This window comes from Xyrauchen texanus, chromosome 46, assembly GCF_025860055.1.
Source record: "Xyrauchen texanus isolate HMW12.3.18 chromosome 46, RBS_HiC_50CHRs, whole genome shotgun sequence".
Lineage (NCBI taxonomy): Eukaryota > Metazoa > Chordata > Actinopteri > Cypriniformes > Catostomidae > Xyrauchen > Xyrauchen texanus.
Genome location: NC_068321.1, coordinates 22,195,858 through 22,223,751, shown reverse-complemented (window position 1 = coordinate 22,223,751; position 27,894 = coordinate 22,195,858). Strand labels below are relative to the sequence as shown.

General features: G+C 38.6%; 1 protein-coding gene across 1 annotated transcript in view; it reads left to right on the top strand.

Moving 5' to 3' along the window:
• Positions 1–27,894, top strand: part of LOC127638068 (mucin-2-like) — a 50,929-nt gene that overhangs the window by 9,263 nt on the left and 13,772 nt on the right. Inside the window, exons 7-27 of the mRNA XM_052119403.1 lie at positions 2,125–2,250; positions 2,387–2,501; positions 2,851–2,989; positions 3,122–3,235; positions 4,406–4,472; positions 4,616–4,753; positions 8,383–8,547; positions 8,865–8,959; positions 9,147–9,273; positions 10,092–10,347; positions 11,839–11,891; positions 12,506–12,606; positions 12,730–12,881; positions 13,215–13,353; positions 13,507–13,611; positions 14,082–14,261; positions 14,559–14,798; positions 14,909–15,065; positions 15,202–15,330; positions 15,481–15,628; positions 18,189–27,372. Of these exons, the coding sequence (XP_051975363.1) occupies positions 2,125–2,250; positions 2,387–2,501; positions 2,851–2,989; positions 3,122–3,235; positions 4,406–4,472; positions 4,616–4,753; positions 8,383–8,547; positions 8,865–8,959; positions 9,147–9,273; positions 10,092–10,347; positions 11,839–11,891; positions 12,506–12,606; positions 12,730–12,881; positions 13,215–13,353; positions 13,507–13,611; positions 14,082–14,261; positions 14,559–14,798; positions 14,909–15,065; positions 15,202–15,330; positions 15,481–15,628; positions 18,189–27,372 (11,930 nt within the window). The remainder of the gene's footprint in view (positions 1–2,124; positions 2,251–2,386; positions 2,502–2,850; positions 2,990–3,121; positions 3,236–4,405; positions 4,473–4,615; positions 4,754–8,382; positions 8,548–8,864; positions 8,960–9,146; positions 9,274–10,091; positions 10,348–11,838; positions 11,892–12,505; positions 12,607–12,729; positions 12,882–13,214; positions 13,354–13,506; positions 13,612–14,081; positions 14,262–14,558; positions 14,799–14,908; positions 15,066–15,201; positions 15,331–15,480; positions 15,629–18,188; positions 27,373–27,894) is intronic.

Sequence of the window (27,894 nt, the reverse complement as noted above, 5' to 3'; positions counted from 1 at the left end):
TGCTGTGTTCCAAAAAAGGTAACAAAACAGTATGCTAGTCAGAACCCGTGGTACAATGGTGATGTGAATAAGAAAATACAACAGCGGGCCGTGGCTTTTAAATCTGGTAACGCTGCTGCTTATAAGTTGTCCAGATATTCTTTGGAGCGGTCAATTAAAGCTGCTAAACGAGCCTATGGAGCTAAGATAGAGGGACATTTCATGGAGGCGGACCCACGACGTATGTGGCGAGGGTTAAATTCTATCACCGCTTGGAAACCTAGAGGAGGATCCAGTCCCAATGTTGATCCATCCTTGTCAAACAAACTAAATAAGTTTTATTGTCGTTTTGAGATTGGGAATGTTGAACCTGTTGTTTTTCCTGCTTGTAATGAGCAGAGTTTTACCATCATTCAAGAGGACGTTCAAAGGATCTTGTCCAGGACAAAGGTGAGGAAGGCACCTGGACCGGACGGTATTCCTCCTCGTGTCCTTAAACTGTGCTCCGAGCAACTTAGTCCTGTTCTGACTGATCTTTTCAACATGTCACTGGTGAGGTGTACTGTTCCAGTTAGCTTTAAAAGAAAAGATAATTTATAATTCCAGTGCCCAAGAAGACACCTGTGACGAGTCTGAATGACTATCGGCCAGTGTCCCTCACATCTGTCCTGATGAAAACCTTTGAGCGGTTGTTGTTGGATTTTATCAAAGATCAAATCCCTGTGTCTGTGGACCCACTACAATTTGCATATAAGAAAAACAGAAGTGTTGAGGACGCCATTTCCTTTGCTTTAAACTCTGTCTATAAGCATCTAGATGTACATAAATCATATGCTAGAATGCTATTTATAGACTATAGTTCGGCTTTTAATTCAATGGTCCCTACAAAGCTCTTTCACAAACTGAAATGTCTAGGACTCGATGATGCCATTTGTAAATGGATTTTAAATTTTCTTACTAGTCGACCACAAAGGGTCAAAATCAATGGTTGCATTTCAGATGAGCTGTATGTTAGCACTGGTTCACCACAGGGGTGTATCTTGAGCCCCCTATTGTTCACATTGTATACTCATGACCTTGAAGCATCCAATGCTAATAATGTGATAATCAAATATGCAGATGATACAACAATCATTGGGCTGATCAGTTTAAACGATGAATCTCATTATCGTAAGGAGGTGGAGAAGGTTGTTCAACGGAGTAAGGAATACAACTTGCTTTTGAACACTTCAAAAACGTGTGAACTTGTTATTGATTTTGGTCACAATAGGAATCAGGTGCCTATTACTATCGATGATTCAAATGTGCAGATTATTGAGAAATGTAAATTTTTGGGTGTGACTCTCTCTCATGATTTGAACTGGAGCTCTAATACAACTAACATTGCTAAGAAAGCGAGACAGCGCCTTTTCTTTTTACGTAGGCTTCGAGAGTTCACCCAAAATACTAAGATTCTTCTGAATTTTTACTACTGTGTAATTGAGAGTGTTCTAACTAGTTGTATTACTGTGTGGTTTGGTAATCTCACCTTGAAAGAGAAGAAGGCTTTGAACAAAGTGGTTTGTTCAGCCAGCGGGACTATTGGCTGCACTTTGCCGCTTCTGGAGGTTACATATAAAGCTAGACTTTTAGATCGAGCTTTAAAAATTGTTAATGATGATGATTTAGGCCATCCTGCAAGGGCCTTCTTCGAGATGCTTCCCTCAGGGAGAAGGTATCGCTCTGTCAAATGTTCCACTGATCGTCATTTAAACAGTTTCTTTCCCCAAGCTGTGATCACTTTAAACAAAGCACTTTAAATCAGGCACTTTAAATCAATGTATGGATTTTATTGTACGGTGTTTTATTATTGAGTTCTATGTGGCATTTGCTTGTCTGTTTTATGTTATGTCCTTTTATGTGTTGACGTTGCACCTTGAGCTTCTTGCACATTTTCTTTTTCCAATGTGGTTTTATACTGCAAATGGCTAATAAAGTGAATCTGAATCTGTGAATTATTTTATTTATTTTAAAAAAATATGATAATTATTGAGCCCTAATAGAAAAATCTAAATAACTGCAATAATTTTAATGATAATTATACAATTAAAAATTAACATTTCTGTTCTAAATTGTAAAAAGTCATTGTGACATATTTATTTACAGCTGTGAAATGCCCTTTAAATATGGTACATTCTGAAAGTGGCTCCCCCTGTATGGCTACATGCTCAAACAAAGGAACTAACATAGTGTGTGAGGAACACAACATTGACGGCTGCTTCTGCCCACAAGGTCGGTACCAAATTCATACCATTATTGAATCCTAGTCCCACATATACAGCATTTATGTGTTATTTTAAATAAAGAACTACACAAAGTAAACTGTGTATTTATGTTTGTGTATTTGGATGAATATTATCTGTTGTAGGAACTGTGTTCGATGACATCTCAAACAAGGGCTGCATCCCAGTGGAACAGTGCCTGTGCAAACATGACAAAAACTACAAATCAGGAGAAGTCCTCCTTAAGGATGACATGGAATGGTAACACAATACATTTCACTCATTTCACTCATATTTTCATAGTATCTTTTAGAATGGATTCCATTTATGTCCATTCCAACATCTGTCTACTGTTTTTTGTTTTACAGTAGACTACCCCACCACATTCTATGAATTCAGACTATTGAGATTTCTGATGCATGCAACGCATAGAAGAAAAAAATATTAATTAGATTTTAATTGTGTCTGAAAGACCTAAATGAGGCTAAATGGGGGTTCTTACAATTTATATTGCATAGAGTAGCTGAAAAGTACAGTATTTTATTTCATTTCACCGGTAGACCTGAAGGAGTTTATTTACTGTGTATGTTTGTATTTGTATGTAAATCAGCATATGTGTGGAGGGGGACTGGAATTGTACGATTCTACCCAGCCCTGGCCTGTGCGCCGTAGAGGAAGGATCTCACTTTACCACCTATGATGGGAAAGAATACACTTTCCATGGAGACTGCACCTATGTTCTCTCCAAAGTAGGCAAATGTTAATTACTAATTCAATTCTGTAACTGTTGAAGCATCTGCATTTGAAATTATGCTGTTGTTTTACATTGCTCATTATGGAGATCGCCAGCTGCACCTAAACATATTCCACTATTTTTCCAGGACTGTGAAGACTCAAAGTTTATCATATTAGGTCAGATTGCACCTTGTTTTACTCAGAAAACCGACACCTGCTTGAAAGCTATAGTGGTGCTGCTTGACAACAATAAGACAAATGTATGTACATGCCAATACTTCCACAACAACAACACGATAATCAGCTAATTATTTACAGTACTGTGCAAAAGTCTTAGGCGCTTTATATTTTTCACAAAATTATTTGTCTTCAAACAGTAATATTATGTATTCTGCTTTTATTGTATGTAGGAAACATCCATTTTAGATTTCAACAATCCCTTTGCAAATAAAATTCAAAGAAGAAGAACATGAAGACGATGTATTCAAAAAATAATGACATAGATAGTTTTCATTTATCACTTAATGTCATACAAAGTCCAGTAAACATTAAAAAAAAGCTAAATCAATATTTGGTGTGACCACCTTTGCCTTTAAATCAGCCCACAATTCTCCTAGATACACCTGGACACAGTTTTTCTTGGTTGTTGGCAGATAGGATGTTCCAAGCTTCTTAGAGAATTCACCACAGTTCCCCTTCTGTCACTCACTCGACGTTGTGTCGATGTAGTGACACTAGGGGGCTCTCTTGAAAGCCTTGGTTACCTCTTAGTTCAGAAAACATTTATTTGTCGAATGGAGTCATGTGGATTATTTTGATGCACCCTAAATATGTGTTTTGGACTCTTGGATGGCCTGAGGGTGAGTACATTATCAGCAAATGTTCATTTTCTTCAGCTTTAGTGTGTCAATAGGAAATATAACTGTTCGACTCCCAAACATTACTTTTGCAAATAGAAAAGATTAGAATAGAAGAACAGGGAGCCCTGCAACAGATGGCCCCCCACTGAAGATGGTGTCAGTCTGAGACATACATAAAGAGACAGAAGCAGTTGCGACAGCCTAAATAGATAGAAGAACTGTGGAAAATTCTCCAAGAAGCTTGGAACATCCTATCTGCCAACAACCAAGAAAAACTGTGTCCAGGTGTACCCAGGAGAATTGATGCTGTTTCAAAGGTGGTCACACCAAATATCGGTTAAGCTTTTTTATGTTTACTGGACTTTGTATGGAATTAAGTGATAAATGAAAACTATTTATGTCATTAGTTTTGAAGACATTGTCACTATGCAACATTTTTCACATGTGCCTAAAACTTTTGAACAATATACATACATATATCAAACAGTGTGCTTATGAAAATATTTCGTGCTAAAATGTTCAACAAACTTCTCGACCCACATAAAATGCTTCTGTATCTTTCTTCTTCAGCCTCTGCTCATCAGACATGATGGCATGGTACAACACAATGCTGAAGTGCCACTTCCTTACAGCACAGGTAAAAGAGAGAGAAAGAGAAAGATATTTATTTCTTCATGATTAAAAGCCAATGTCCTAAAATGTAATAAATGATTGATTGTGAAGACCTTGACATTTTTTCGTGAAGGGTTTTGCAAAATGCTTTGATTTTTTGTCTCCTAGCTGACTTCAAGGTGTTCATGCCCTCATCGTTTCACATCATACTCCAGACCACATTGGGGCTGCAGGTGCAGGTACAGCTGGTACCCATTATGCAAGTGTACATCACTATGGATCAAAGCTTCCAGGGCAAGACTTGTGGTGAGAACTCTGTCCTAACCAAACAAGAAACAGTATAAACGTCAAGCATTTGGGTTACGTAGCAGGATTCAATTAATCCATCCCCTACTGTAAAATACAGCCTAAACCAGCCTTGGGTGGTTTGCTTAAGTGCCCAAACAACTCTAAAACCATCAAAACAGACCAGCCAAACATGCTTGACCATGTTTAACCTCCTGAGACCCGAGCAATACTGCTGTGTGCAATTTCCATTTCCCATTTTGATTTGTAACTAGTAGCAGCTATTAAATGAGCAAAAAAACTATCAAATTGTTTGTTTCAATGAGTGTTGGTTATTAATGTTTTTGAGACATTATAGACTTGACATCAGAAATCAGCATAATTAGTTCTGATTAAAAAAATGGCTAGCCTCATCTAATCACTGCCAACCATGATAAAATATACTGAATCTATGTACAGATTACTATTGTCCCATGTCTGCCAAACATGTTGAGTAGTCCAAACATCATCTGCAGCCTGAAACTGAACCTTTGATTGGAGGTTTGGATTGAATGCACTTAGCTGCATAGAGAGCTATAGGATGCTCCCTTGCTCCCTATTTAGTGAATGGACTTAACCTCCAGTGTGGTGTCTGTCTGCACTGGTATCAGAACAGTTTGAAACACACATTATTTTCATCCTAATTCCATATAAAGCCTCTGAAAGCAACATTTATCAGCATTTGGATGAACCCTTTGATTCACAATGTGAAAATCAACAGTGAATATAGAAATGCATTTATTAATGTTAATGAATAGAACCGTATTGTAAATCAAAATCCACATATGTGGACATCATGTTTATCCACACGCTGATGTGTGAAAAATGAATACATTTTTTAAAACGGCATATCAAATGAAATAAGAGATGCTACTCTTTACACCCAAACAGGCTTCAATGCAAAAACGTAAAGAGGTTTCTTACCACGGGGCCTGGGTTGCTCAGTGGTAAAGATGCTGACTATCACCCCTGGAGTTCATGAGTTCGAATCCCAGGGCATGCTGAGTGACTCCAGCCAGGTCTCAAGCTACCAAATTGCAGAGGTGGGGGACTCGAGTCACATGACTTGACTCGAGTCTGACTCGAGTCACAATTTTCAGGACTTGTGACTTGCTTGATTAAAGTACGAAAATGACTTGACTTGACTTTGACTTGAGAACAAGTTACTTGAGACTTGACTTGACTTGAAGTGGAAGACTCGACAATGACTTGAACTTATAATAAACAAACAGCAATACAATTAATTAAAAATATATATATTGTGACGTCAGCATCACTATCGGCATCTGTGCCTTTAACGCTGCTCAATTCAAACCGCGCCAAACATGGCAGACAGTAGTCGAGCTCCACAAATTGTCTCGTTTGGCTATACAGACTTTGAACTGGACCGTGCCTATAAAAAAAGATTTGCCAGTTGCAAAATATGCAAGGCACGAATATCCGACACGACAACCACAACGTCAAATTTCGTTCGACATATCAAGAAGAACCACAAGGAAAGGTAAGAAAGTAATCTCTTTATAGTCAGTTTCACTAAGATCTACGTTATAACGATTACTAATGTAATGATTTAATCTTTTCTGTTTGTCATAATTTGGCCTTGATGGCATATTATGTTTTTTTCTTATTAGAAATGTGACCATGGCATTATCATTATACTGTTACGTTTCGTAAATAGATGTAACTTATTGGGGAATTTGACTATACGTAACAGTGGCGTAGCCTGAATTTTTTAATGTTGATTGGCGTCTTAAAATGAGCGGGCAGCTCAATATTACATGTAGGTTATAATGTATGTATTAAATGTGCGCATTTTCAAGTTTGTGGACTGCGTGTGGAAACTATAAAGCATTGCGCATAACGTTACTGCATGACAGGCTAACGAGGCGCCGATGTGATCACTAGCACGCACCTAAACATTTCTAAGGGGCTGTTTAACTAGGGTTGCCAACCGTTCCGTATAATACGGAATCGTTCCGTATTTGACACATCAAAGTCTTGTTCCGTATTGAACTGATACGGAACGCACTTTGTTCCGTATTTTTGAGTATCAATTCAGTGCAAATCCATGACAGACACATAGCTTCTATTCTAATATATATGTCAGACAGACTATGAATGAACGAAGACCTGCTTTAATGCAAAATTCGGGGACTTGGCGCCCCCTTGGCGGGCTCTGACCCGCGCTCGCGCCATTGGCTGTTCAGTTGCCGCAGCACAGCCTATGAGCGAGCCAGATGGCATAGATATATGCAGCATAGATATATACACGGCTGATATATATAGGCTTCATTAAATCGAGGAAAAGGAGTTTCCGAAGACATTTGTTGGCTATGATAAGAAAAACTACTAAATTAAAAAAAATATATTTTTTTGCACTTGAAAGAACATTCTAGAAGTCTAATTCTATTGAATAAGTTCGCACAAGGCTACAGAAAACTGTTGTGGTTGGCAACCCTATGTTTAACGTTACACCTGGCCACTTCATGCGTTTTCTCAGATCGGATAGCTGATTCTGATTTATCAAAACGATTCCATTTACAATTGGTCACATAAATGTGGTTTTGCAAATTGATTTTCCTTAAATGACATTATTTTTTAAAATGTAAAGAATGTTTGTGCATACGAAAATATTTTTTTTTAATGTTTACAGGTAATGTTAATGTCTGAACGTTTTGTGTAAACAACACAATTTTATTTTATTTTCAGATATTAATGTAGCACAGATATGCATATGATTAATATGTAGCAAATGTATAATAAATAAGATAAATAATATATGTATACAAGTTCATCTTTTCTGTGCAAAAATAAATATGTATCGAAAAAATGTACCTCTATTTATTTTAGTAGTGTGACTTGACTTTACTTGAAACTTATCAGGACTTGACTTGACTTGCTTAGGGTGAACCCTTGACTTGACTTGACTTGCTTGATTTATCTGAACTGCGACTTGAGACTTGACTCGAGACTAGATGGTTAAGACTTGAGACTTGCTTGGACTTGACCATGTGTGACTTGTCCCCACCTCTGCCAAATTGGCCCAGTTGCTAGGGAGGGTAGAGTCAAATGGGGGTAACCTCCTACTGTGGTTCGCTCTCAGTAGGGCCTGAGGTGAGTTGTGCGTGGATGCCGTGAAGCATCCACACGTGCTATATCTCTGCGGCAACACGCTCACCGAGCCACGTGATAAGATGTGAGGGTTGACGGTCTCAGACAAAGAGGTAACTGAGATTCGTCCTCCGCCACCCAGATTGAGGGTCACTACGTCAACACAAGGACGTAGAGCACATTGGGAATTCCAAATTGGGCAGAAAAGGGAGGAAAAAAAGGGGGGTTTCTTACAAGAGGCACTTGTGTTGGCTCTGCATTAGCATAGAAGTGCTTCACAGAAATCAACGTCATGCTGTTGTGTCACATGAGCCAGAAGTTTAACACTTAAATGACAGTCTAGAGTTTTGTGAGCAGTATTCAGTCAGTTTAAATTCATTTAAATAACGCATTGCATATAGCAAAGCCAATATACATGTCCACACATGTGGATGTGGGGTTGCACAAGGTTAAGATGTTTTTTCAAGATGGTCATGATGGCTAGTTCATGTGTTTTGCAGGTCTTTGTGGAAATTTTAACAAAGTGCTGTCTGATGACCTGAAGACCCCTCAGGGTATAGTGGAGGGTATAGCGGTTTCCTTCGCAAATACCTGGAAGACCCAATCTAACTGCCACGACCATACTGAGAGAATGGACGATCCCTGTTCCAACAGCATTGACAGCGGTGAGAAAGTTTTAATTTCTCAAAGTCAAAATGGCTGTACAAAGAAAGCAGACCCTTTACAGTATCTAATTTTTTTATTGGTTTATACATACTGTATACAAATGTTTAATGGTACACAAATTATTTTTATTATTATTAAATGCAAAATGGGGTCTATATAAAGTCCAAGACCGCTGCTGTATCAGCCACAACACACAAACACTAAATTACTTGATGAAACTAAGTTTCAATCTATTTTATTTTCATTTGATCAATTCACTAATGAGTTTATAATCTGATGCTTTTGCTTGTAATACCATATTTTATGATGTCTTCAGGGCACTTTGCTGAGCATTGGTGTTCCAAGATGAAGGACAAGAAGAGCCCCTTTGCCAGATGTCATGCTAGTGTCAATCCAGAAAGCTACTACAAAGTATGGTCTGAAACAAAATCAAATGTAGCATTTTCTAAAACTTTGAATTGTAGGCAGCCTTTCCAATTACAGAAAAAGGCAATCAATTAAAACTTGAAATATCCCAAATCCAATGCAGTTTACCCCTACACCCACAATAGGCAATGGACATAACTTGAAAAGGTTTATAGTATGTCTATGCTTTCAGAGATGCAAATACTCTAGCTGTACCTGTGAGAAGAGTGAAGACTGTATGTGTGCGGTATTTTCCTCATACGCCCGGGACTGTGCGGCTAAAGCAATATTTCTCAAAGGCTGGCGTCAAGCAGTGTGCGGTAAGATGGCTGCAAATGACACTTTAAATGACATTATTTCGCAAGGCACATCATCTAAGTTAGAAGACTTAGGTGCTCTATGTATGCTGCTTACATGATTTACACAAGTAGGAAATGTTATTAGATCTAACATCTTATGTCCTGGAATATTATTAATTTTAACCAATCATTTGCCTCAGATTTTAGCAGTAGGTTCTAGGGGCAGAGCCAGGAGTTTTTCAAAAGGGTGACCAGGCAGGGGCAAGCGATCAGTCTGTGGTGGCACAGAAATGTTCAGGAAGCATTTTTATATAGTCGGACTGCGGGGGTGGGGGGAGGTTGTTGGGTGAATGGATAAAATGACACCCGGGACAGAGAGGTTTGGCGACATGTGTCGGAGAGGTTTTGGCGCACATGTCGCCAACTATTTGCACAGAGATAATAGTTCTAAAGAACTAAATTGTGCCAAAAAATTTCCAAAAAAATTACTAAACAGCAATTGCAAGTGGGGTGGCCAGTGGGGTGGCCACCCCCTAGCTCTGCCACTGGTAGGGTCCTTCTAAGTGGGGTGTGGGTTCATATTTATTTCATATTTATGCTTAGTAAATGTTGTTTTGCTACATGCACTTTTAAAGGATATCAAAGTCTCAAAACGGCAAAAAACAAAACTAAAATACAACAGCAGAAAGTGCCATAAAACTAGTCCATACGACTTGTGCGGTATATTCGAAGTCTTACGAAATTTCCTGAAGATATACAACATTTTAAAACATGTTAATTTTGTGTATTTTTGTTAACTATTCCTTTAAAACACATCTCTTTCTATCTGATACACATAGAGAAGTACTCCGAGAACTGCCCAGCAACACAAAACTACTACTATCAGCTGCAGAGCTGCCAGCGTACCTGTCTTTCTCTCAGCTCTGAGCATAAAGGCTGCAACATTGACTTTGTACCTGTGGATGGATGTGCATGTCCAGATGGACTCTACCAGGATGAGAATGGACTGTGTGTACCTATGAAACAATGTCCTTGTTTTCACAATGGGCAGAAAATCCATCCCGGCAGGTCTATTAGCCTTAAGGATGAACACTGGTAAGTGGATAATAATGTTAGTGTTTTTCAGTAGTGATAAGAATTTAAAGACATCATGGAATGGCGTGACTAGTGCAGTTTTGTTTCCTGTGTTGACATACACTCTATGAGCACTTTATTAAGAAGACCTGCACACCTACGTATTCATGCAATATTTAATCATCCAATCGTGTGGCAGCAGTGCAATGCATACAATTATGCAGATATGGGTCAGAAGCTTCAGTTAATGTTCACATCCACCATCAGAATGTCAAATGCAATTTCAGTGATTTCGACTGTGGCCTCATTGTTGGTACCAGATGGGCTGATTTGAGTATTTCTGTAACTGCTGATCTCCTGGGATTTTCAAACACAACAGTCTGAAGAGTTGACTCAGAATGGTGCCAAAAACGACATTTCTGTGGACAGAAATGCCTTCATGATGATAGAGGTAAGCAGAGAATAGCCAGGCTGGTTCGAGATGACAGAAAGGCTATGGTAACTCAGATAATCACTCTGTACAATTTTAGTGAGCAGAATAGCATCTCAGAATGCACAACATGTCGAACATTGAGGTGGGTAGGCTACAACAGCAGAAGACCACTTCTGTCAGCCAAGAACAGAAAGCTGAGGCTGCATGAATCCATGGACCCAACCTTCCTTGTGTCAACAGTCCAGGCTGGTGGTGGTGTAATGGTGTTGGGAATGTTTTCTTGGCACACTTTTAGCCTGTTAATACCAATCAATCATTGATATATGCCACAGCCTGCGTGAATTGCTGCTGACCATGTGCATCCATTCATGGCCACAATTTACCCATCTTCTAATGGCTACTTCAAGCATGATACAAAACAAGAGTTGTCTCAAACTGGTTTCATGGACATGACAATGAGTTCACTGTCCTTTAGAGGCCTTCCCAATCAACAGATCTGAATCCAATAGAACACTTTTAGGATGTGGTAGAATGGGAAATTCGCAGCTTGAATGTGCAGCTGAATCCACAGAAATTACATGATGCAATAATGTTAACATAGGCCAGAATCTCCAAGGAAACGAAGAATTGAGGCTGTTTTGAGAGCAAAGGGAGGCCCTATACATGAATAATATAGTGTTCATAATAAAGTGCTCAGTGAGTGTATTTCCTATTGAAACAGGAAGTTTGGGCTGGACATGTCGAAGGGCTCATTTGTATTTTTATACTGTATAACCAGTAGGCTTTAGTTACATCACAGCCATGAATCAAGATTTTTTACTTGCTAGTTAATTGCAGATGGTAGGCTATTAGAGGGAGGGAAAATCTCATTCTAGAGAATTTCTAGAGAATCAAACAAATATTAATATTTCATAAAGTCATAAAGACAAGAAGTACAGATGAAAGAAAAAAATCATAATTAAAATAAATAATAAAAATACTATTTTTCACAATCCGATGTTGGCAGACATGGTTAACTTCTGTGCATTTAACAAACCATGAATTTAAACCTAAGAATCTGATCTTGTTTCTCTTTCCAGTGTTTGCATAAATGGAAAGTTCCACTGTCGGTCATCGAAAGCTCATCATCTGGGTATGAAAAATTATTTTAGGCTATTGCAAACATTGAATGAGGTTAGTGTTGCTATACATGGGCTACCATGATCAATGCTGGACACAGATCCTACAAAAAAATCCATAAACAAGCTTATACAGAATGGAGTTATTCAGTCAGAGATGATGTTTACACAATAAAACTAACCAAGGCTTTTTGATACTTCGTGATCAACAGAGCTGTTCTGTTTATTATAGACAGGAAATGAAGGGGTCAGAGAGGTGGGACAAGAATGGGAACATAACCTGACTCAAACCGAGGTCTCACATTAGCATGACGGCTCAATATATAGGTGCACTCATAGACTACAATACCACTGCTTCAACAGTTTATTGTCATCAAATTGTGAAGAAAATTAGCATTTTTGAGCATTTGGGTTTTTTGGGGGGGAATTTTCTATGTTTTTTATTCAAGGGCAAAATAAGGTCTCTTGAAGGGACATTACTGTTTTGTTCTACAACATTACACACAGTCATACATCAAAAGTGAATTTTGAATCCTCGTGTTTCGATTCCTGTGGTTATTCAACTATTCTATTTCTAGTGAATGGAGACATGTTTTGAGTGCAGCATCTGTGATGATATCTTTTGCAGAATGTTCCCATCCAAAGGTTTTCTTCAACTGCAGTACAGCAGGCCCAGATGAACATGGACTGGAGTGTGCAGGCACTTGTTTGCAACAGGAAGTTGATTGTGTGAGTCCGTAGTTTCCAGTCTCTCTATTGCTTGGTCCTGCTGGTGATATTTTTTATTTTTTGTAAGTGTAAGAGCATTTTGCTTGTATTTGTTAATAATGCTCTTTCTCACCCTCTTTCCAGTTCTCGCTGGACTGTGAATCTGGGTGCCAGTGTCCTGCTGGTCTACTGGATGATGGCAAAGGGCATTGTGTTAAATCGCATGAATGTCCATGTCCACACAATGGACAGATTTATGCAGCAGGGAGTGAAATACCCATGGACTGCAATAAATGGTGTGTACCAATCAAATTCATTGCTAATAATATCTTACGTTAAAGTTACATTACCATATAACCGCTGAGAAGTAAAGAAGTACACTAATTTGCTTTTTATGATCTATTATACTGTGGGTTATTATAGTTTATTATGAAATTTTGTATAGTTTTTATTTCCATTTTTTTTTCTTCTTTAAATGTATTTTTGTGTTTGTTAGTTTAAGATTTTCAGGTATATTTAGTGCATATAGTTTATACATATCTATGTATAAATATGTTTAACAATGTTACATTTCTCCAGTCTAACACACTAGAGTTAAGTCTACTTGCTATATTACTCCATGTTAACAGCACTTGCAAATGGGGAAAATGGTCATGTACAGACAAAAAGTGTCTAGGCATCTGCAATATATATGGTAGTGGACATTATCAAACATTTGATCAACGAAGATTCGGCTTCAGGGGAGACTGCAGTTATATAGCCATTCAGGTATGTACTATAAATGGTACACATTCAACATAACACAACAGCATTTGGTTAGAGACATTTCAATGAAAATAAACCACTTTATTCAGGAGGATGAAATAGTGTATGCTTTTATTGCTGTTGTTGTTTCTAAAGCAACGCTCACTTGTTTTTCAGGACAAGTGTGGAAATAAAACTGGCAGTTTTCACGTGATCACTGAGAATATCCCTTGTGGAACAACAGGAACCACGTGTTCAAAGGCTGTTGGGATCCTTTTGGGGGTAAGGCAGAGGTTTCTTATTCAATGCACTATGAATTTATATTTAGCAAAACATATTGCAAAATGCAACACTACATTTCACATTCAGCATTTAAAGGTGTTTTAAAGGGTCATCATTTGTGGTAATCAACATCAAAGGCTGTCGATTGATCTGAACTTGTTTTGACCCCTGAATATCCCTTTAATGTACAGCAATGTTAATATAAGTGTTGCACATGATGCAGTACAATGACAACGCTCATATTTTTTTTTTAAGTGTCATTATTGCACCTCCAGTGTCACAAAACGGAAGTGCAAAATAATTACTGTTCATTTTTATTGAAGTATTATTAGTTTTTGCATTTTTCTAATTTTTGGGGAGAACTGACCTGTGCTGAATGAGGGGTTTCATGACAATAATATCTATCATGCAATATGTTGGGGTTAGATAAGTAGTTCATTTTTTCTCTCTAACTTTTATCCCACACGCAGAGAACTAGGCTTGAGCTTTCTGAAGGCACTGTAAAAGCATATGATATTGGAAGTGGTCCACTGATAAAGTACAAACAAAGAAATGTTACTATGAACCTTGTCATTGATGCTGACATAGGACTGACAGTTGTGTGGGACTTCAAAACCACTGTCCGCATCATTCTGCAGCCTCAGCACATGGTGAGTTGAGTTAAGGCATAAGCCACAATTGTTTCCACTGTTGCATATACTGTGAACAACCAGTTTTAGCTTTCTTTTAGTGAACAAACATTAAGTCCACACTGACAATTCCACTTGAATTGAAGGTGTTGTTGCAGCACTAGTGTCCTTACAAATCAACAGTAAATTCTCTAGTTATCCTACTTGTTATCCAACAGGGTCATGCATAATTTACAGTAATTATAACAGAGAAAGCATTTCAGTTGGGGATTCTGAATCTTGCAGTTGCTTGAACTAATATGCCTTGTGTTTTCACAGGGAGAGGTTTGTGGCCTTTGTGGAGATTTCAATAGAAATGTAAAAGATGACTTTACTACTCAAGGCAAGTTGCAAACCACAAATAAATTAGAGTTTGTGGACAGCTGGAAAGTGTTAAGCACTTGCCCTGATGCAGAACAAGACTCTGAACCATGCCTTGAGACTCCCAATCGAGTTGCATGGGCAAAAAGGGAGTGTAACACCATAAATGAAGATACATTCAAAGATTGCCACAGCCTGGTACAGTTGGAAGCCCTTTTGATTCTATAACTGAAGTTAAAACCCTGCATAATGTGATATACAAAAGTCCCCCATTATATTTTTAAGAATGGAAATTTATATTCACACAGGTGGATCCGAACCCATTCTACGAGAACTGTAAGAAGGACACATGTGCATGTGACACAGGTGGAGATTGTGAGTGCTTATGCACAGCTTTGGCAGCTTATGCTCAAGCATGCATTGAGGCAGGGGTATGTGTGCACTGGAGAACACCTAAGACCTGCCGTAAGCATCTTCTATTCCAGTACACAGCTGTCAATCTTCCTGTAATCCCTTGTAATGTGATATGGTGAATTCTGTGATGTCATCTTGTTTAATTTGCATGTACATGTTCGTTCTTATGTCAATTTTTCCAAATCAGCTGTGTACTGTGACTACTACAATGGTCCAGATAACTGCACATGGCATTACAGTCCTTGTCATACACTTTGCTACAAAACCTGTCTCAACCCGGAGGGTATCTGCAATAACACTGTACCTTACCTGGAGGGTGAGTTATCATCCAAGTACACTGGTTTACATGATCAAATATTGAGTAAGATATGTAGATATTGTATATTTCTGGGCCTATTTTTACATGGTTGTCAAGTTTGGGGACCACAATTTAGTAACATAAATTATATGTGCAATGATTGTGCAGGATGCTATCCAAAATGCCCAGAGGACAAGCCTATTTTTGATGAGAGAAATAATATCTGTGTGGAGGCATGTAATCTTACATGCAATGTTGGTGGATTCCAGTACAATCCTGGAGAGGAGATCCCATCTGACAATCCCTGTCAGAAATGGTATGTATCCCTGACATAGTACTAAATCTGTGGGTGGTTATCCCACCCCCTTTAAATTACTGAAAAAGAACTATTATTATTATTCAGATTATATAATAATATTTTTTAAAAAAATAACTATTCCTTTGACAGCATCTGTGATGAAAATGCCAAACTAAACTGTTCTCAAAGACCCGGTAAGCAAAAATGAAAAAAGAAAAAAAAGTATTTGTTTTTACAACAATATAAAGGTGCAAATTATCTTTTCCCTATGTATTTTAAGGGTCTTGATTAACTAAGGATTATGTTGTTTTGTGTCTAACAGGATGCTGTTTCTATAATGGAACAGAATATGGTCACAATGACACCATTTACAATGTTACAGATGGCATGGGAATGTGTTACTACGCAATCTGCATAAACACCACTGTGATAGAATTTCAGCAACCCTGCTCAACCTCAACCCCAACCCCAGTCTCAAAGACACAATCAACTTCTACAGTATTAACTCAATACACAACTACAATTAAAACTACATCAAAAACCCCAATCAATACCACAACTAAATTTACTGAATCAACAACAGCGGTAGAATCTACTACACAAACACCCAAACCACCCATCAGTTCCACACCTTTAACTACACTAAATAGTGGTAGTCCAACAACTTCATCAGCGGTTTTTGAGACTACGTCACCATGTGTTATATGTCACTGGTCTGAGTGGTTTAATGTGTATAATCCTGATACAGGAGGAGGGAATGACATTGAGACATATGAACAAATAACAGGAAATGGGATAGAGATCTGTAAACATCCAGAAGATATTGACTGTAGGGCTGTGGGCAAGCCTGACATGAGCTTTAACGATTATATCAATCAAACAAAACAAGTTGCCCACTGCAATATTTCATATGGCTTGGTGTGTGAGAAAATAAAACAGGTTAACCGTCCCTATAAATGTTTTGACTATAAAATACGGGTTCTTTGCTGTTTTCCTTGTTCTACACCAACAGGAAGTACTCCAACTAAAATTACTGAATCAACAACAACAGTGGTAGAATCCACCACCTCAGCACAAACACCCAAACCACCCACCAGTCCCACAACTTCATCAATACCAACAGCAATTACTACAACAACAGGAAAACCTCCTATTTCATCTACTACAACTGGCAGAACTCCAACAATTCCAACAAATACATTTTCTGAATCAACAACAGTGGCAGAATCTACAAAATCAGCACATACACCCGAACCACCCACCGGTTCCACACCTTCACCTACACCAACTTCATTAATAATTGTTACTGGGAGTGAAAAAACATCATCTTCATCTGCAACAGATAAGCAAATTATTGAAGTAACTACCTGGAAACCTAGTACTACAACACATTTTGAGGTGACTGAATCAACAACAGTAACAGAATCCACCACCTCAGCACAAACACCCAAACCACCCACCAGTTCCACACCTTCAACTACAGCAACTAAAATTACAACAACAACAGGAAAAACTCCTATTTCATCTACTACAACTGGCAGAACTCCAACAATTCCAACAAATACATTTTCTGAATCAACAAAAGTGGTAGGATCTACAAAATCAGCACAAACGCCAAAACCACCCACCAGTTCCACACCTTCACCTGCACCAACTAAACTTCCAACAACAACAACAGGAAAACCTCCTGTTAAATCTACAACAACTGGAAAAACTCCAACAATTCCAACAACTAAATTTACTGAATCAACAACAGTGGTAGGATCTACAAAATCAGCACAAACACCCAAACCACCCATCAGTCCTACAACTTCATCAATACCAACAGCAATTACTACAACAACAGGAAAACCTCCAACAACTAATTTGACTGAATCAACAACAGTGGTAGAATCCACCACCTCAGCACAAACACCCAAACCACCCACCAGTTCCACACCTTCAACTACAGCAACTATAATTACAACAACAACAGGAAAACCTCCTGTTACATCTACAACAACTGGAAGAACTCCAACAATTCCAACAACTAAATTTACTGAATCAACAACAGTGGTAGGATCTACAAAATCAGCACAAACGCCAAAACCACCCACCAGTTCCACACCTTCACCTACAACAACTAAAATGACTGCAACAACTGGAAAACCTCCTTTTACATCTACACCAACTGGAAGTACTCCAACTAAATTTACTGAATCAACAACAGTGGTAGGATCTACAAAATCAGCACAAACACCAAAACCACCCACCAGTTCCACACCTTCAACTACAGCAACTATAATTACAACAACAACAGGAAAACCTCCTGTTACATCTACAACAACTGGAAGAACTCCAACAATTCCAACAACTAAATTTACTGAATCAACAACAGTGGTAGGATCTACAAAATCAGCACAAACGCCAAAACCACCCACCAGTTCCACACCTTCACCTCCAACAACTAAAATGACTGCAACAACTGGAAAACCTCCTTTACATCTACACCAACTGGAAGTACTCCAACTAAATTTACTGAATCAACAACAGTGGTAGGATCTACAAAATCAGCACAAACACCAAAACCACCCACCAGTTCCACACCTTCAACTACAGCAACTATAATTACAACAACAACAGGAAAACCTCCTGTTACATCTACAACAACTGGAAGAACTCCAACAATTCCAACAACTAAATTTACTGCATCAACAACAGTGGTAGGATCTACAAAATCAGCACAAACACCAAAACCACCCACCAGTTCCACACCTTCAACTACAGCAACTAAAATTACAACAACAACAACAGGAAAACCTCCTATTTCATCTACACCAATAGGAAGTACTCCAACTAAATTTACTGAATCAACAACAGTGGTAGAATCCACCACCTCAGCACAAACACCCAAACCACCCACCAGTTCCACACCTTCAACTACAGCAACTATAATTACAACAACAACAGGAAAACCTCCTGTTACATCTACAACAACTGGAAGAACTCCAACAATTCCAACAACTAAATTTACTGAATCAACAACAGTGGTAAGATCTACAATATCAGCACAAACGCCAAAACCACCCACCAGTTCCACACCTTCACCTACAACAACTAAAATGACTGCAACAACTGGAAAACCTCCTTTTACATCTACACCAACTGGAAGTACTCCAACTAAATTTACTGAATCAACAACAGTGGTAAGATCTACAAAATCAGCACAAACGCCAAAACCACCCACCAGTTCCACACCTTCACCTACAACAACTAAAATGACTGCAACAACTGGAAAACCTCCTATTTCATCTACACCAATAGGAAGTACTCCAACTAAATTTACTGAATCAACAACAGTGGTAGGATCTACAAAATCAGCACAAACACCAAAACCACCCACCAGTTCCACACCTTCAACTACAGCAACTAAAATTACAACAACAACAACAACAGGAAAACCTCCTATTTCATCTACACCAATAGGAAGTACTCCAACAATTCCAACAATTCCAACAACTACATTTACTGAATCAACAACAGTGGTAGGATCTACAAAATCAGCACAAACACCAAAACCACCCACCAGTTCCACACCTTCACCTCCAACAACTAAAATGACTGCAACAACTGGAAAACCTCCTTTTACATCTACACCAACTGGAAGTACTCCAACTAAATTTACTGAATCAACAACAGTGGTAGGATCTACAAAATCAGCACAAACACCAAAACCACCCACCAGTTCCACACCTTCAACTACAGCAACTAAAATTACAACAACAACAACAGGAAAACCTCCTATTTCATCTACACCAATAGGAAGTACTCCAACTAAATTTACTGAATCAACAACAGTGATAGGATCTACAAAATCAGCACAAACACCAAAACCACCCACCAGTTCCACACCTTCAACTACAGCAACTAAAATTACAACAACAACAGGAAAACCTCCTATTTCATCTACACCAACAGGAAGTACTCCAACTAAATTGACTGAATCAACAACAGTGGTAGAATCCACCAACTCAGCACAAACACCCAAACCACCCACCAGTTCCACACCTTCACCAACAAGAACTAAAATGACTGCAACAACTGGACAACCTCCTTTTACATCTACACCAATAGGAAGTACTCTAACAATTCCAACAACTAAATTTACGGAATCAACAACAGTGGTAGGATCTACAAAATCAACACAAACACCCAAACCACACACCAGTTCCGCATCTTCACCTACACCAACTAAAATTACAACAACAACATTAACAACAGGAAAACCTCCTATTTCATCTACACCAATAGGAAGTACTCCAACAATTCCAACAACTACATTTACTGAATCAACAACAGTGGTAGGATCTACAAAATCAGCACAAACGCCAAAACCACCCACCAGTTCCACACCTTCACCTACAACAACTAAAATGACTGCAACAACTGGAAAACCTCCTTTTACATCTACACCAACTGGAAGCACTCCAACTAAATTTACTGAATCAACAACAGTGGTAGGATCTACAAAATCAGCACAATCACCAATACCACCCACCAGTTCCTCACCTTCAACTACAGCAACTAAAATTACAACAACAACAACAGGAAAACCTCCTATTTCATCTACACCAATAGGAAGTACTCCAACTAAATTTACTGAATCAACAACAGTGGTAGGATCTACAAAATCAGCACAAACACCCAAACCACCCACCAGTTCCACACCTTCAACTACAGCAACTATAATTACAACAACAACAGGAAAACCTCCTGTTACATCTACACCAATAGGAAGTACTCCAACTAAATTTACTGAATCAACAACAGTGGTAGGATCTACAAAATCAGCACAAACACCAAAACCACCCACCAGTTCCACACCTTCAACTACAGCAACTATAATTACAACAACAACAGGAAAACCTCCTTTTACATCTACAACAACTGGAAGAACTCCAACAATTCCAATAATTCCAACAACTAAATTTACTGAATCAACAACAGTGGTAGGATCTACAAAATCAGCACAAACACCAAAACCACCCACCAGTTCCACACCTTCAACTACAGCAACTATAATTACAACAACAACAACAACAGGAAAACCTTCTTTTACATCTACACCAACTGGAAGCACTCCAACTAAATTTACTGAATCAACAACAGTGGTAGGATCTACAAAATCAGCACAAACACCAATACCACCCACCAGTTCCACACCTTCAACTACAGCAACTAAAATTACAACAACAACAACAGGAAAACCTCCTATTTCATCTACACCAATAGGAAGTACTCCAACTAAATTTACTGAATCAACAACAGTGGTAGGATCTACAAAATCAGCACAAACGCCAAAACCACCCACCAGTTCCACACCTTCACCTACAACTAAAATGACTGCAACAACTGGAAAACCTCCTTTTACATCTACACCAACTGGAAGTACTCCAACAATTCCAGTAGGAAAAATAACTTTATCAACAACAGTGGTAGGATCTACAAAATCAACACAAACACCCAAACCACACACCAGTTCCTCACCTTCACCTACACCAACTAAAATTACAACAACAACATTAACAACAGGAAAACCTCCTATTTCATCTACACCAATAGGAAGTACTCCAACAATTCCAACAATTCCAACAACTAAATTTACTGAATCAACAACAGTGGTAGGATCTACAAAATCAGCACAAACGCCAAAACCACCCACCAGTTCCACACCTTCACCTACAACAACTAAAATGACTGCAACAACTGGAAAACCTCCTTTTACATCTACACCAACTGGAAGTACTCCAACTAAAATTACTGAATCAACAACAGTGGTAGGATCTACAAAATCAGCACAAACACCAAAACCACCCACCAGTTCCACACCTTCAACTACCGCAACTATAATTACAACAACAACAGGAAAACCTCCTGTTACAGCTACAACAACTGGAAGAACTCCAACAATTCCAACAACTAAATTTACTGAATCAACAACAGTGGTAGGATCTACAAAATCAGCACAAACACCAATACCACCCACCAGTTCCACACCTTCAACTACAGCAACTAAAATTACAACAACAACAACAGGAAAACCTCCTATTTCATCTACACCAATAGGAAGTACTCCAACTAAATTTACTGAATCAACAACAGTGGTAGGATCTACAAAATCAGCACAAACGCCAAAACCACCCACCAGTTCCACACCTTCACCTACAACTAAAATGACTGCAACAACTGGAAAACCTCCTTTTACATCTACACCAACTGGAAGTACTCCAACAATTCCAGTAGGAAAAATAACTTTATCAACAACAGTGGTAGGATCTACAAAATCAACACAAACACCCAAACCACACACCAGTTCCTCACCTTCACCTACACCAACTAAAATTACAACAACAACATTAACAACAGGAAAACCTCCTATTTCATCTACACCAATAGGAAGTACTCCAACAATTCCAACAATTCCAACAACTACATTTACTGAATCAACAACAGTGGTAGGATCTACAAAATCAGCACAAACGCCAAAACCACCCACCAGTTCCACACCTTCACCTACAACAACTAAAATGACTGCAACAACTGGAAAACCTCCTTTTACATCTACACCAACTGGAAGCACTCCAACTAAATTTACTGAATCAACAACAGTGGTAGGATCTACAAAATCAGCACAAACACCAATACCACCCACCAGTTCCACACCTTCAACTACAGCAACTAAAATTACAACAACAACAACAGGAAAACCTCCTATTTCATCTACACCAATAGGAAGTACTCCAACTAAATTTACTGAATCAACAACAGTGGTAGGATCTACAAAATCAGCACAAACACCAAAACCACCCACCAGTTCCACACCTTCAACTACAGCAACTATAATTACAACAACAACAGGAAAACCTCCTGTTACATCTACACCAATAGGAAGTACTCCAACTAAATTTACTGAATCAACAACAGTGGTAGGATCTACAAAATCAGCACAAACACCAAAACCACCCACCAGTTCCACACCTTCAACTACAGCAACTATAATTACAACAACAACAGGAAAACCTCCTTTTACATCTACAACAACTGGAAGAACTCCAACAATTCCAATAATTCCAACAACTAAATTTACTGAATCAACAACAGTGGTAGGATCTACAAAATCAGCACAAACACCAAAACCACCCACCAGTTCCACACCTTCAACTACAGCAACTATAATTACAACATCAACAGGAAAACCTCCTTTTACATCTACAACAACTGGAAGAACTCCAACAATTCCAATAATTCCAACAACTAAATTTACTGAATCAACAACAGTGGTAGGATCTACAAAATCAGCACAAACACCAAAACCACCCACCAGTTCCACACCTTCAACTACAGCAACTAAAATTACAACAACAACAACAGGAAAACCTCCTGTTACATCTACAACAACTGGAAGAACTCCAACAATTCCAACAACTAAATTTACTGAATCAACAACAGTGGTAGGATCTACAAAATCAGCACAAACGCCAAAACCACCCACCAGTTCCACACCTTCACCTACAACAACTAAAATGACTGCAACAACTGGAAAACCTCCTTTTACATCTACACCAACTGGAAGTACTCCAACTAAATTTACTGAATCAACAACAGTGGTAGGATCTACAAAATCAGCACAAACACCAAAACCACCCACCAGTTCCACACCTTCAACTACAGCAACTATAATTACAACAACAACAGGAAAACCTCCTGTTACAGCTACAACAACTGGAAGAACTCCAACAATTCCAACAACTAAATTTACTGAATCAACAACAGTGGTAGGATCTACAAAATCAGCACAAACGCCAAAACCACCCACCAGTTCCACACCTTCACCTACAACAACTAAAATGACTGCAACAACTGGAAAACCTCCTTTTACATCTACACCAACTGGAAGCACTCCAACTAAATTTACTGAATCAACAACAGTGGTAGGATCTACAAAATCATTACAAACACCAATACCACCCACCAGTTCCACACCTTCAACTACAGCAACTAAAATTACAACAACAACAACAGGAAAACCTCCTATTTCATCTACACCAATAGGAAGTACTCCAACTAAATTTACTGAATCAACAACAGTGGTAGGATCTACAAAATCAGCACAAACACCCAAACCACCCACCAGTTCCACACCTTCAACTACAGCAACTATAATTACAACAACAACAGGAAAACCTCCTGTTACATCTACACCAATAGGAAGTACTCCAACTAAATTTACTGAATCAACAACAGTGGTAGGATCTACAAAATCAGCACAAACACCAAAACCACCCACCAGTTCCACACCTTCAACTACAGCAACTATAATTACAACAACAACAGGAAAACCTCCTTTTACATCTACAACAACTGGAAGAACTCCAACAATTCCAATAATTCCAACAACTAAATTTACTGAATCAACAACAGTGGTAGGATCTACAAAATCAGCACAAACACCAAAACCACCCACCAGTTCCACACCTTCAACTACAGCAACTATAATTACAACAACAACAGGAAAACCTCCTTTTACATCTACAACAACTGGAAGAACTCCAACAATTCCAATAATTCCAACAACTAAATTTACTGAATCAACAACAGTTGTAGGATCTACAAAATCAGCACAAACACCAAAACCACCCACCAGTTCCACACCTTCAACTACAGCAACTAAAATTACAACAACAACAACAGGAAAACCTCCTGTTACATCTACAACAACTGGAAGAACTCCAACAATTCCAACAACTAAATTTACTGAATCAACAACAGTGGTAGGATCTACAAAATCAGCACAAACGCCAAAACCACCCACCAGTTCCACACCTTCACCTACAACAACTAAAATGACTGCAACAACTGGAAAACCTCCTTTTATATCTACACCAACTGGAAGTACTCCAACTAAATTTACTGAATCAACAACAGTGGTAGGATCTACAAAATCAGCACAAACACCAAAACCACCCACCAGTTCCACACCTTCAACTACAGCAACTATAATTACAACAACAACAGGAAAACCTCCTGTTACAGCTACAACAACTGGAAGAACTCCAACAATTCCAACAACTAAATTTACTGAATCAACAACAGTGGTAGGATCTACAAAATCAGCACAAACGCCAAAACCACCCACCAGTTCCACACCTTCACCTACAACAACTAAAATGACTGCAACAACTGGAAAACCTTCTTTTACATCTACACCAACTGGAAGCACTCCAACTAAATTTACTGAATCAACAACAGTGGTAGGATCTACAAAATCAGCACAAACACCAATACCACCCACCAGTTCCACACCTTCAACTACAGCAACTAAAATTACAACAACAACAACAGGAAAACCTCCTATTTCATCTACACCAATAGGAAGTACTCCAACTAAATTTACTGAATCAACAACAGTGGTAGGATCTACAAAATCAGCACAAACGCCAAAACCACCCACCAGTTCCACACCTTCACCTACAACTAAAATGACTGCAACAACTGGAAAACCTCCTTTTACATCTACACCAACTGGAAGTACTCCAACAATTCCAGTAGGAAAAATAACTTTATCAACAACAGTGGTAGGATCTACAAAATCAACACAAACACCCAAACCACACACCAGTTCCTCACCTTCACCTACACCAACTAAAATTACAACAACAACATTAACAACAGGAAAACCTCCTATTTCATCTACACCAATAGGAAGTACTCCAACAATTCCAACAATTCCAACAACTACATTTACTGAATCAACAACAGTGGTAGGATCTACAAAATCAGCACAAACGCCAAAACCACCCACCAGTTCCACACCTTCACCTACAACAACTAAAATGACTGCAACAACTGGAAAACCTCCTTTTACATCTACACCAACTGGAAGTACTCCAACTAAATTTACTGAATCAACAACAGTGGTAGGATCTACAAAATCAGCACAAACACCAAAACCACCCACCAGTTCCACACCTTCAACTACAGCAACTATAATTACAACAACAACAGGAAAACCTCCTGTTACAGCTACAACAACTGGAAGAACTCCAACAATTCCAACAACTAAATTTACTGAATCAACAACAGTGGTAGGATCTACAAAATCAGCACAAACGCCAAAACCACCCACCAGTTCCACACCTTCACCTACAACAACTAAAATGACTGCAACAACTGGAAAACCTCCTTTTACATCTACACCAACTGGAAGCACTCCAACTAAATTTACTGAATCAACAACAGTGGTAGGATCTACAAAATCATTACAAACACCAATACCACCCACCAGTTCCACACCTTCAACTACAGCAACTAAAATTACAACAACAACAACAGGAAAACCTCCTATTTCATCTACACCAATAGGAAGTACTCCAACTAAATTTACTGAATCAACAACAGTGGTAGGATCTACAAAATCAGCACAAACACCAAAACCACCCACCAGTTCCACACCTTCAACTACAGCAACTATAATTACAACAACAACAGGAAAACCTCCTGTTACATCTACACCAATAGGAAGTACTCCAACTAAATTTACTGAATCAACAACAGTGGTAGGATCTACAAAATCAGCACAAACACCAAAACCACCCACCAGTTCCACACCTTCAACTACAGCAACTATAATTACAACAACAACAGGAAAACCTCCTTTTACATCTACAACAACTGGAAGAACTCCAACAATTCCAATAATTCCAACAACTAAATTTACTGAATCAACAACAGTGGTAGGATCTACAAAATCAGCACAAACACCAAAACCACCCACCAGTTCCACACCTTCAACTACAGCAACTATAATTACAACAACAACAGGAAAACCTCCTTTTACATCTACAACAACTGGAAGAACTCCAACAATTCCAATAATTCCAACAACTAAATTTACTGAATCAACAACAGTGGTAGGATCTACAAAATCAGCACAAACACCAAAACCACCCACCAGTTCCACACCTTCAACTACAGCAACTAAAATTACAACAACAACAACAGGAAAACCTCCTGTTACATCTACAACAACTGGAAGAACTCCAACAATTCCAACAACTAAATTTACTGAATCAACAACAGTGGTAGGATCTACAAAATCAGCACAAACGCCAAAACCACCCACCAGTTCCACACCTTCACCTACAACAACTAAAATGACTGCAACAACTGGAAAACCTCCTTTTACATCTACACCAACTGGAAGTACTTCAACTAAATTTACTGAATCAACAACAGTGGTAGGATCTACAAAATCAGCACAAACACCAAAACCACCCACCAGTTCCACACCTTCAATTACAGCAACTATAATTACAACAACAACTGGAAAACCTCCTTTTACATCTACACCAACTGGAAGTACTACAACAATTCCAACAACTACATTTACTGAATCAACAACAATGGTAGGATCTACAAAATCAACACAAACACCAAAACCACCCACCAGTTTCACACCTTCAACAACAGGAAAACCTCCTATTTCATCTACACCAATAGGAAGTACTCCAACTAAATTTACTGAATCAACAACAGTGGTAGAATCCACCACCTCAGCACAAACACCCAAACCACCCACCAGTTCCACACCTTCACCTACAAGAACTAAAATGACTGCAACAACTGGAGAACCTCCTTTTACATCTACACCAACTGGAAGTACTACAACAATTCCAACACCTACACCTACTCCATCCTACAACTGCCCGGAATGGGGGAAAAATGTACATCTTAACATATTTAGCTAATTTCTGACTAAATAAACATGGTATAGTAACATGTTAAAAGTGTATTTCATCCAAAAATGATAAATCCATTAATTTACAATCACACTGTCCCAAACCTATATCACTTTCATTTGACCTAAAAAAACACAGAGACAACATTGAATTTAACATATTTATTTATATTGAAATTATGCCTTTTGGCAAAAGTCCCCAACCGACAGTTTGATTATAGGTAGCTGCACAATGGTCATGTCCTGCCGATGGAGGAAGGCAGGGAGCCTTTTCCTTGACAGCGGACAGGAACCTAGCTAGTGGCGGTTGAGCAGTGGAGATTGCAGGGAGGTGGATAATGTGGGTTAATATAGGACCTGCAAAATAAAAGTAAGAAAATATTTGGGTGAAATAAATCAATAAAGGAGTTACGTAAATGAGAAGTCTTCCTGATAGAACTACTGCTTATGCTTCCAAGGAGATGATAAGTAGAATGTTAGCATCAGTCCATTTACCATTTACTTTTAA